The sequence below is a fragment of the Puma concolor genome, chromosome C2 (assembly GCF_028749965.1).
Source record: "Puma concolor isolate L17-30 chromosome C2, mPumCon1.1.hap2, whole genome shotgun sequence".
NCBI lineage: Eukaryota > Metazoa > Chordata > Mammalia > Carnivora > Felidae > Puma > Puma concolor.
Window position 1 is genome coordinate 93,356,888 of NC_141675.1, and position 12,553 is coordinate 93,369,440.

General features: G+C 39.6%; 1 protein-coding gene and 1 long non-coding RNA gene across 2 annotated transcripts in view; one reads left to right on the forward strand and one right to left on the reverse strand.

Moving 5' to 3' along the window:
- HGD (homogentisate 1,2-dioxygenase) overlaps positions 1–12,553 on the forward strand; it is a 48,195-nt gene that overhangs the window by 10,445 nt on the left and 25,197 nt on the right. The window contains exon 4 of the mRNA XM_025913347.2: positions 512–617. Coding sequence (XP_025769132.2) covers positions 512–617 — 106 coding nt within the window. The remainder of the gene's footprint in view (positions 1–511; positions 618–12,553) is intronic.
- LOC147577426 (uncharacterized) overlaps positions 1–12,553 on the reverse strand; it is a 52,323-nt gene that overhangs the window by 1,048 nt on the left and 38,722 nt on the right. Inside the window, exon 3 of the long non-coding RNA XR_015240281.1 lies at positions 7,532–7,640. This is a non-coding gene — a long non-coding RNA (uncharacterized LOC147577426). The remainder of the gene's footprint in view (positions 1–7,531; positions 7,641–12,553) is intronic.

Here is a 12,553-nt window from a genome sequence, read left to right on the forward strand (position 1 = left end):
TTCTTGAATTATTTCTACCATAGTCATGTATTGCTTTTATAATTTTAAAGAAAAAATTTATATTTCAAAAATAACAAAGAAACACCCTATATTCTCTCAGTCTATGTAGGATTCATTGTCCTCACCTTCCAGAATAAGAAATAGTGTCCAATGACGTATACACACTAATGCTTTTCTATGGATTTTCCTGTACAGATATCCCTCAAGATACTTCCCCTTCCTTAATAGTTGTCATTGGAAAAGACAATTCTTTATTTTTTTGTCAGTATGGGAACAACCAAGAGCCAGAGGCTCAATTTGAAGAGTAATGGGCAGAGTGGAAAGGTGGGAAGAGGCCAGGGCTATGGGCAGCAGTGGCTATTAAGAAGTGATGCTGTGTCATTGCTTCTCACATTAAAGCCCACAGATCGTTGTTGACTTGAGCATCTTCCTGATGGTACTTCCTGAGCCAGTCTGCGTATCCCTAATAACACCACCCTAAGGCTTATGTGTCCTTGTTTCCCCCCCCCAGCTGGCTGTATCGGATTCTACCTTCAGTTTCCCACAAGCCCTTTGAGTCCATTGACCAAGGCCATGTCACTCACAACTGGGATGAAGTTGATCCTGACCCTAACCAGGTAAAATTGTCCTGTGAATTGGTGCATACCAGGTATCCAAAGCCTTGAATATAAATATTTAGGTCAAACCTTGGTCTTTGATAAATTAGACACTTTGTAAAAAATAAATGCTAAAGTGTGTCTGTTCTTTTGCTCATACTTGGCTGGGAATTTTGGAATTGTTTTCTGGGAAAACTGGAATTCACATGCATGAATGAGTGTGTGTGTGTGTTTATATACCCAGTTTTCAGTAATGAGACGGACCCAGTGCTATAGCGGACTGAGCTCTGTTTTTGTTTTTTTACCTTTGAGAACTCTAGTATATTCCCATTGTCTCTGAGCTTGGGTACATGTCACTGATACCAGGTATATAATGCAGGAAGTAAAACGTACCTGGGTTTGCATCCCTGCTCCTCTACTTACTTGCTGGGTCTTTGAGCCATGGTATCTCACCTGTAAACTGGGGTGATCACAACATCTGCCATGCAGTGCTGTTGTGACGATTACATGAAAGAACAGGTATGAACATGCTTCACACAGTACATGCCTGGCACACAGGAGGCAAGACCCATGACTCTGATATAGCCATTTTGATATATTCACTTAAAGACACCAGTGGTACATATAAATCTCGGGTTTTATATTCAGGTAAATTTGTTTTTTCATTTTATGTTATTTTAGGGGTGCCTGGATGTCTCAGTCAGTTAAGTGTCTGACTTGATTTCGGCTCAGGTCATAATCTCACAGTTTGGTTCAGTTCATGAGATTGAGCCCCACATGGGGCTCCGCCCTGACAGTGCAGAGCCTGCTTGGGATTCTCTCCCTCCCTCTTTCACTGCCCCTGTCTCTCTGTCTGTCTCTCTGTCTCTCTCTCTTTCTCTCCTTTCCACAGCCCTAGGAAATCTGTGACCTCCTCTTGGGTTACCAAGACATTATGTCTGTACCTACAAATTGCCTTCCCCTAAGTGCTTATATTTTTTGTAGAAAAAAAGCCAGAATAGCCATAGTTACTTTTGGTTTCCTGCTCTGCTCCAGCTTTTCCCTCATTATGGAAATCTCAGGGAACTAAGTACCTGCTTGAATGCTACTCACCCTTCTCCAACAGGGACAGGAAGGAAGGCATTCGGAGTGGAAAACAAAATGTAAGTTAACAAAAGTTTAGCCATCTCACAGCCATTTTGCAACCAGGATATGTTATCTAAATAATTGACCCTTAAACTTGTGTGAAGTTTAATGCATGTAGCAAATATCCTCCCCATTCACCACGGGCCTATTTTTGCCTCTCAGCATATGGGAAAGGTCAGCCCCTGCTCCAACCCCCAACCCTGCAGACACAGTCCCCTGCCAAGACCCAAAGCCAGATTTTCCTCTCCTGCCCCTTCCCCCTTCCTCCAGCCAGGGCTCTTGTGCAGAACACAATTTGCACAACCAACGTGGGGTCCCTGTCTCCGTTTCTGCCTCGTCGTTGAGTCTCACCTGGCCTCCTAATCCAATCCCATTTGACCACTTTCTCTCCCATCCTCAAGTTAGGAATGCATCTGGCAGATCATCCTCATTTAACCATTTACCTCACACATTTAACGATTTAGTTCACCCACTCATCTCAGAAAGGGCCAGAAATCATTCTAGCGAAAGTCACCGCTCATTTTCTGGGAATCTACTTGATTCCTCAATGGGTTACATCTCAAATTCTCTAATTTCTCTCTTAGAGTTACAATGGTCATGCTTGTTTGTTTTTGACCAATAAATAGACCTGATTACTTAATAATGGAACTCTATCTTCTGTTAGAAAATATAAAGGACAGGGGCGCCTGGGTGGCTTGGTTGGGTAAGCGTCCGACTTCGGCTCAGGTCATGATCTCACAGTCCGTGAGTTCGAGCCCCGCATCGGGCTCTGTGCTGACAGCTCAGAGCCTGGAGCCTGTTTCAGATTCTGTGTCTCCCTTTCTCTCTGTCCCTCCCCTGTTCATTCTCTGTCTCTCTGTGTCTCAAAAATAAATAAATGTTAAAAAAAATTAAAAAAAAAAAGAAAATATAAAGGACAGATACCTGTACTTTGGTAGGATTCCTGGTCAGGCTAAATAAATTAAGCATTTAATATACACTAGTTTGGGAAAGTTGAAAGGGTATTTGGGCCACAAGAGTTTCCCTATTCTTTTCTTCAGGCAACATAGGGAATAGCCAATTAAGTTTCTGACAGTTCTCTCAAGTACAGCCAACTTTCATATCATACAAAGGAACAGGGTGGTTGTAGAATCAGCAAGTAAGACAAAAATTAAGGGCAAAATCCTTGAATTACCCATAAATTAAAGGATACATGGTTTCCTGTATGCCACCCCATATGGCCATTGTTATGTACACTAAATTTGAGAACAAACTACACTAAATTGAGTAAACTAAAAGAAGGATTATAGAAAAAGGCCATAGGTAAATGTTTGGGAATTCAAATCATGGGGCCTTTATGGTAACTGTCAAATAACTAGTGGTAAATAAGGAGGAGTGGGAAGTTTCAGTGCCCCTGCCTGCTCATATCATCCACACCAGTCATCAAAACCTCTAAAACCTTAATATGTCTTTATAGATTGGTTTATGGTTATTTTATATAGTTTATTAGGGGTTGGGGGTTAGGTTTTAAGCCTAACCTAAGGAAAATGTGACTATGATATGTAACATTCTCAGTAATATCCTTTTATTAGACATTATTATTTCTATAACTATTAATGATACATTTTCTTTTTCTTTAAGTTTATTTATTTCAAGGGAGAGGGATAGAGAGTGAGGGAGGAGGAGGGTCAGAGACAGAGCGAGGCAGAGAAACCCAAGCAGGCTCCAAGCTGTCAGCACAGACAGAAATTAACAAAGTAAAAATGGAAGTCTCTCGTCATAGGTGAGCATCAAGTATGCCGTCTGTGTATATTATTTTATTGTTTTATAACTAGTTAGCACTTTGAGAGGGAAGTTGGAGGCAACTACATTAAAAAGTCTGAGTTAATGTAGAGGCATCAACAGTTTCTGCTTGCTTTGTAGTAGACACTCAATATGTGTTTGTTTCCTCTCCCTTCTCTGTGTTTCTCATTCTAGCATCCCTCTGAACTTCTTCTTGAACTTGATACTTTTTCCCTGTTTTGAATTCCTTCAAACACATTCTGTATGGTGGCCACTGAATGACTTTCTTCTCCAGTATTTCCTCTTTTCCCATTTATGACCTGTGCTCACACACGGTGGGACAGCTGTGCCCCAGAACTCACCAGTGCCTCTCTGAGCACCAGCTCCATCAAGGTAGTGGTTTATCATCCTCTTGTTCATGACTTACCTCCCCTGCCATCCTACTTCCTTTGCCCTGATACACACATCCTAGCTGTTCATGCTGCATTGATCTTTTTGTCTTTTCATTTACACCTTCTTGACAAGTTAATATCTCTTTCCAATTACGCTTCATTAATAACCACAGCAATCTGCATTCATCACTTTTCCCGTCTTATAACCTCTTCCAAATATGGACACTAGACTCATAAAGAAAGTCTGAGACAATTATAAATAGGTACCCATCTGACAGTCCTTTCCCATTTAAGTCTGTATTGTAGGTATGTCTTCACCTGTCACAGACCAAAATAAATAATTCATCAGCTTCACCAACTCCCCACATTAGTCATCTCTGGGAATTTGAAGACTTAAGAATTACCTAATGTTTCCTCCAAGAGAGCATCGTGGGATATGCTATCATCACTGTCATTTTTGATACCTACCCAGGAAGATTGAGGACGATGTTCCTCAAACCTTTATTTTCCCTTAGCATCTATTTAATCAATTGTCTAAGAATTATTGCAAACTTTTTTTGAGTGTACTTAGATTCAACCTGTGGACATAACACATCCAATCCATTAATATCTCTCATAAGAAATATACCTAATTTTGTTCATCATGTACCTTCCTCTAACTTTGAGAATATCAGAATTTAACAAAGAAATCTGCATCCAATTTAACTGTGATTTTGCAGATTTCAATTCGCATTCCTGAATCAACATTCCCCTTTAAAAATCAGAGTCCTTTAAAGTTTATCTTTCTTAATACTGCAGCCCTAACCTTTGGACTTTTGGAAAGCCAGACTGGAGCCAGTTAAGCCTCAGCTGAAGGAATAACTCTTAGTTCTCATCCAGTATAATTTGGACCAAGTGATAAACACCTCATAGCTAATTGAAGACCAAACCATAAAATTTCCTTTGCCTCCAAGACATGCAAATTACCAAAAATGTTTCCAAAACCTATACCCTCCCAGGGTATTTGCTGTTTAATTTGTTAAACTATTCAGATCTCACCATCCTAAAAGCCCCCTCTCTGCAAAAATGTCTTGGGTTTCCCACCTCTTTAAGTTTTTGACCAAGTCTCTCCTATTCACACCATATTTCTTGCACTTTATCACCCCCACTCACTCCTTAACCCTTTGCAGTTCAGCCTGCCCAGACCACTCGATTGAAACTACTTATATCATACATGTTATATTATATATTTTAAACAATAATGCACCCCCATTAATATATTCAAAACCTACATAAAAGTGTTAATGCCCAATAATCGCATCAATGCAGAGTTAACCACTTCTAATGTTTTGGTTTCTTTCTTTTCAGTTTTTTGGTTTTGGTTTTGGTTTGGTTTTTGTTTTGTCTTGTTTTGGTTTGCCTTGGTTTTGGTGCATATATGTAAATAAGATCTGGGTCCTATGCAGCCAGAAACCAAAAGTAATTGAAAATAATTCCAATCTTCATTTGCTTCTCTGGAGAGCATTAAAGAATACCCAATATGTGACCTACAAGAACACTTGGAAAACTCCCCTTTCCCCAATTTCCCCAGACTCCAGCCCCCTCCATCCAGAGTCCTCTCTCAGCTACCGCTCCCCAAGCTCCTCAGCCCCACCCACCGCTGGTTCACAACTCTGGTCTTCCTCCCCTCCCTTTTGCCTCTGGAGCAAGAACGGACATTGTAGGTCTCCACCCGCTTTCCTAGGAAACTTCCAGGAAAGATGGATCTGTATGATGAGGCTGCAGTTCACCAGACCCGAGAGGAGTGGGGATGGGCAAATCAATTTTCCAAAGGAGCAGGGAAGGGCAGAGGAAGGGCTGTAAATAATCTTGTATCAATGCTGTTTAAGAAATCAGTTATACAAACAAACAAAAAGCAGAAACAGACCCATAAATACAGAGAACAAACTGATGGTTGCCAGAGGGGAAAGAGGTGGGGGAATGGGCAAAATGGGAAAGGGAGGAGCAGATATAGGCTCCTAATTATGAAATGAGTAAGTCACAGGGATAAAAGGCACAGCATGGGGAACATAGTCAATGGTATTGTAATAGTGTTGTATGGTGACAGATGGTAGCTACACTTGCAGCGAGCATAGCATAACACATAGACTTGACAAACCACTAGGTTTTACACCTGAAACTAATGTAACGTGTGTCAACTACACCTCAATTGAAAAAAATCAGCTACATATATATTAACTATAATGAAATCATGCTGTAATACAGTTTAACATTGTGTTTTTTTAATTTAAACATATTTTGTGCCTTTTCCCATGTCTTTTTAAACTCCTTGAGTATAGATAATTTTTTGAAATTATTTATTTATTTATTGAGAGAGAGAGAGAGAGAGAGAAAGAGAGTGTGAGCATGGGAGGTGCAAAGAGAGAGAGAGGGGCACAGAGGATCCAAAGAAGGCTTCGTGCTGCGTGCAGAGAGCCTGATGTAGGCAGGGCTCAAACCCATGAACTATGAGATCATGACCTGAGCCCAAGTCAGAAGCTCAACCAACTGAGCTGCCCCAAGTATAGATAATTTTTTTAATTTTGTTTTTTAGTATTTATTTATCTTTGAGAGAAAGACGACAGAGCACGAGCCAGGGAGGGGCAGAGACAGAGAGAGACACAGAATCTGAAGCAGGCTGCAGGCTCTGAGCTGTCAGCACAGAGCCCGACGCGGGGCTTGAACTCACAAACCATGAGATCATGACCTGAACTTAACTGACCTTAGTTGGACGCTTAACTGATTGAGCCACCCAGGTACCCCTAGAAAATTTTTAATGTGGCATCATAATCCAATGTATGTTTATAAGATAATTCCTCTATTGTCAGATAGAGTGTTTCCATTTTTTCTATTATAATCATTATGGCTAAGTACAATCCTCATCTCCTCAATGTCCCGAGCCGAAAACAGTTGTCTTCCCTCTTTTCTTCCTGTACAGGCTTCCAAGATAGGCAGTTAAGAGCCCTAATTTACTATCATATCTTTCAAATCCTCCACTTTCTTTAATATCCCCTACATACCAGCCATATTGGAACGTCTACCATTTCAGGGCAATACCCTAAGTTTTTCTTCCGTAGTGCTTTATGCTCTTTCATCTACCTGGAATTTTCTTTTTCCCTCACAAATATTCACTCATCCAAATCCCACTCATAATTTAAGACTCATCTTAAATACCACTTCCTTCATTTATCCCTTTCAATATTTCCCAGAGTATTTGAGAATAGGATCTAGGTCTCCATCATCTTCATATGACCTGAAGTGTTCAGCACATGCCTTATTCCCAATAGTAGAATCACAAGCATTTATTGACTTGACTCCCTGATAGTTCAGATCCCATCATCCTATAAACAGACTAGATTACATTTTCCTAAATTCACTTACTTGTGTTTACCAATATTACAGTGCACTTTGCTCCCTTCAGCCCTTTGGGACAGCTTGCTGGCTCTTTTTAGAGTACATCTGCATCAGCTTACATTTCACTCCTTGGAAAAATGTTGAAGCTTTCTGAAAACCAGATTATTTCATTGTGTATATCTTTTATTTCCCATGTATAAGAATGTTAAATAGACTCTGTGTCAGGAAACATCTTTGAGTGAACATTCCTGTTTATATTTCTCTTCCAAAGTCATTTCTACTTACCTATTTCCTTATTTTCCTATCAGAAAGTGCCCACACTTCCAGGGTCTTCTGTAATAGATTCCCTAAGGGCAGAGACTGTCATGTTTATCTCCAGCACCTAGCATAAAACCTGACACACAGAGAGGTCCAATCAGTCATTTGATTGAATTAATATAAGGGGCTTGAACAATAATACTGACACCACAGGACCTTAGCAAGTTTTGGGTCCCAGGAGTCAGATTGGCCCAGGGCAACTTAGCACTGAAGGAGCAGTAAATAAGGGTGAGATTGGAAGACCAAGTCTAAGACCATTAAAGGAAGGCAAACCCTGAGTTCAGGAGCCAAGCAGAGCACGAATAGTTTGGGAAGCAAATCAAGATAGGCTGAGATTAAAGGGCTCAGGGTATAGGTTACTAAGAGAGACTGAGAGAATGTTGGTATCCATTCTTAGCAGAGAAAACTTCTCTAAACCACCAATTCTTTCATTTCTAAAATAGAGATGACAATCATAGGTGTCTCAGAAGGTTGTTGTGAGAATTAAATGTCATCCAACAAATATTAATTGAGTGACTACTATGTTTCCTGCTCTACATGAGGTGCTGAGTAATGGATATAATGCTCTTAGTTTTACACTCAAGGGCAAGGTCAAATGGGAATCCAGGGTTTCTATTTATGAAAAAAATGTCAGTCAAATCTCATGAAGTCTCATCATTTTTGTGGCTTCACGAAAGACTTTGGAAAGTCTAAATATAGTGACTTGAATCCTCCTTACCTGAGCTCTTGCCTATTATCTCAGAGAACTCCAGTGGGCCATTCAAAGCCTGATTGTTCTCCACATAAATCATGTTGGCTTTTCTCTTAAATTACTAGATTTGCTGAAGAATTCAGTGAGCCACTGTTTTATTTTATTTACCCCACACACAAATACAGTAATAGCCCGGGCCTCTCCTAGCCCATACCTACTGGTAATAATTGCTTATACACTGTGATCACTCTGTATCTACAAGTTACTCTAAAATTCTTACATAGACGGTATAGACTTCTAAAGATATGTCTACCTCTAGTCAGCCATTGTTGTTGAGAATATCTAACTCATCCAATCTAATTGAGTCCCAGGCAATTTTGGAGGAAATTTCAGTAAATAAAAGAATCTTAGTGTTGAAAGTGATATTCAGACATTCTAATCCAGTCCAACTCCTGATCTTCTGACTCTGGAAACATTGAGGCCAATTCTCTAATTTTCTTTTCATTCTTGAGTATGCATTTCAAATTTTGATCACTAAATGTTGCCACTAATTCTCTGTTTTTCTCCTTTGGTGACCTTAAAAAATATTTAATTCTGGGGTGCTTAGTCACTCAGTCGGTTAAGTATCTGACTCTTGATTTCAGTTCAGGTCATGATCTCACAGTCGTGAGATCAAGCACCACATCAGGCTCTGTGCTGACAGTGCTGAGACTGCTTGGGATTCTCTCTCTCTACCCCTCCCTCACTCATGCTCTCTCTCTTTCTGTTTCTCTCTCTCTCCTTCTCAAAATAAATAAACTTAAAAGGCATCCATTTTTTTAATGTCTAATTCTAAATTTTTAATTCCCTTGAAGATGCTTTTCAAATTATTTCTAACCATCTCTTTTCTAGTAAGTGAAAGTTTATTTTCCAATGGAATTTGGAGAATACAGTACAAAATATGTGGAGCAATGTTAGAACTGAAAGGAGAAATGGATAAATTCACAATTACAGTTATAAGCTTCCACATCTCTTTCTCAACAATTGATAGAACAACTAGACAGAAAATCAGAAAGGATATGGAAGAACTGAGGATTTCTCACACATATAAAAATTGACTTACATTCTAGAAAAACATCTTTGGACTTTTAGAAATGTTTGCCAATTTACTAACTATTGCCTGAATGTCATTTGACCCAAGTAATCTTACAAATTTGCTTTAGTCTTATTCTTTGACATTTTGGCAATGTTCTTAGTGCCTTATATTTATTTATTCATAGATTCAATCATTCAACAGAAATTTATTAATATCCTCTATAGTCAAGACACTGCATTGGGTACTATAATTGATTTTCACTGTTTTTGAAAAGTTTAATAATTAAATTCTGGGGGGGGTTATTTAGCAATAATATATAGTAGAATAAAATTATTAAAAAATTTATGGGACTAAATCAATTAACAAGCACTCTTTATCACTTTCAGAAGCTCCTCTCTGAAGAGAATTCTGGAATTATAGTTTTCTCTAGCACCCTACTGTTATATGCAAGAAGAGATACAAAATCCAGAAAGAGAAAATTACTTGACTGAGGCCACAGAATAAATGGAAACAGAGGCAGTAGCAGGATCCAGGTCTCCTCGCTGGCTCAGCCCAATGCACAGCCCCCTTGGGCTGGCCTTGGATCAGTGGGTTATTTTTCCACACCATGAAATTAAGCTCAACATCTAGCTTTAGCAAGAGATATTTCTACCCTCCACTTCATGGGTTCTTCCCATTTATCCTCTCCCCAAATCTCCCTCCTCGCATTCAACAACATATTATACTGAAGCTCCTGACACAAATCTCTAGCCTGAAGATCAAAAGCTTCTTCTTGTTGGCACTGGGTTTATCAGAACCAGCTTGAGCTTTTATTATCCTTCATAATACATTGAATATAGACCCTGTGAAATCTACTGCCATCAGACTCAGCAGATAAATTACTTCTTTCCCATACCATCTCTATCATTTGAAGGGTATTATTTTGTGCATTAGAGAAGGTTCTTCAAGGTAGTATGAAGGAAGTAGTTCCTCATCTAGTATGTGGGTCCTGTTGAAGCCATGCTCCGCACATCATCATACAGGTGCCTTTACACCTGCCTCCCCCAGCTCTCTCCTCATGATTTGAGAGCTGATATGCTACAGAAAACTGAAAAACTGACCAGCACAAACCACCCAACCAACTTCTCAACCTCTCTGGTTCAGTTTTTCCCACTCACAAAAGACAAACCTCTTCTTTAGGGGTCAGGATTTTATTTCTACCCACAACAGGTATTTCAATTTCAGTAAGATCTACAAAGGTGTTGTTTCAGTGCAACGAATAAGACAGTTCTCCTATTACTGGAATTTCTTCTCCCTCTCCTTTCTCTTCCCTTCTTTTTTCTTTCTTTCTTTCTTTCTTTCTTTCTTTCTTTCTTTCTTTCTTTCTTTCTCCTTTTTTCTCTTATTTATTTCTCTTGCTCTTTTTTCTTTTTTTTTTAATGTTTATTTATTTATTTATTTATTTTTCAGTATATGAAATTTATTGTCAAATTGGTTTCCATACAACACCCAGTGCTCATCCCAAAAGGTGCCCTCCTCAATACCCATCCCCAACCCTCCCCTCCCTCCCACCCCCCATCAACCCTCAGTTTGTTCTCAGTTTTTAAGAGTCTCTTATGCTTTGGCTCTCTCCCACTCTAGCCTCTTTTTTTTTTTTTTTCCCTTCCCCTCCCCCATGGGTTTCTGTTAAGTTTCTCAGGGTCCACATAACAGTGAAACCATATGGTATCTGTCTTTCTCTGTATGGCTTATTTCACTTAGTATCACACTCTCTGGTTCCATCCACGTTGCTACAAAGGGCCATAGTTCGTTCTTTCTCATTGCCATGTAGTATTCCATTGTGTATATAAACCACAATTTCTTTATCTATTCATCAGTTGATGGACATTTAGGCTCTTTCCATAATTTGGCTATTGTTGAGGGTGCTGCTATAAACATTGGGGTACAAGTGCCCCTATGCATCAGTACTCCTGTATCCCTTGGGTAAATTCCTAGCAGTGCTATTGCTGGGTCATAGGGTAGGTCTATTTTTAATTTTCTGAGGAACCTCCACACTGTTTTCCAGAGTGGCTGCACCAGTTTGCATTCCCACCAACAGTGCAAGAGGGTTCCCGTTTCTCCACATCCTCGCCAGCATCTATAGTCTCCTGATTTGTTCATTTTGGCCACTCTGACTGGTGTGAGGTGATATCTGAGTGTGGTTTTGATTTGTATTTCCCTGATGAGGAGCGACGTTGAGCATCTTTTCATGTGCCTGTTGGCCATCCGGATGTCTTCTTTAGAGAAGTGTCTATTCATGTTTTCTGCCCATTTCTTCACTGGGTTATTTGCTTTTCGGGTGTGGAGTTTGGTGAGCTCTTTATAGATTTTGGATACTAGCCCTTTGTCCGATATGTCATTTCCAAATATCTTTTCCCATTCCGTTGGTTGCCTTTTAATTTTGTTGGTTGTTTCCTTTGCTGTGCAAAAGGTTTTAATCTTCATAAGGTCCCAGTAATTCATTTTTGCTTTTAATTCCCTTGCCTTTGGGGATGTGTCGAGTAAGAGATTGCTACGGCTGAGGTCAGAGAGGTCTTTTCCTGCCTTCTCCTCTAGGGTTTTGATGGTTTCCTGTCTCACATTCAGGTCCTTTATCATTTTGAGTTTATTTTTGTGAATGGTGTGAAAAGTGGTCTAGTTTCAACCTTCTGCATGTTGCTGTCCAGTTCTCCCAGCACCATTTGTTAAAGAGACTGTCTTTTTTCCATTGGATGTTCTTTCCTGCTTTGTCAAAGATTAGTTGGCCATACGTTTGTGGGTCTAGTTCTGGGGTTTCTATTCTATTCCATTGGTCTATGTGTCTGTTTTTGTGCCAATACCATGCTGTCTTGATGATTACAGATTTGTAGTAGAGGCTAAAGTCTGGGATTTGTGATGCCTCCTGCTTTGGTCTTCTTCTTCAAAATTACTTTGGCTATTCAGGGCCTTTTGTGGTTCCATATGAATTTTAGAATTGCTTGTTCTAGTTTCGAGAAGAATGCTGGTGCAATTTTTATCGGGATTGCATTGAATGTGTAGATACCTTTGGGTAGTATTGACATTTTGACAATATTTATTCTTCCAATCCATGAGCAGGGAATGTCTTTCCATTTCTTTATATCTTCTTCAATTACCTTCATAAGCTTTCTATAGTTTTCAGCATACAGATCTTTTACATCTTTGGTTAGGTTTATTCCTAGGTATTTTATGCTTCTTGGTGCAATTG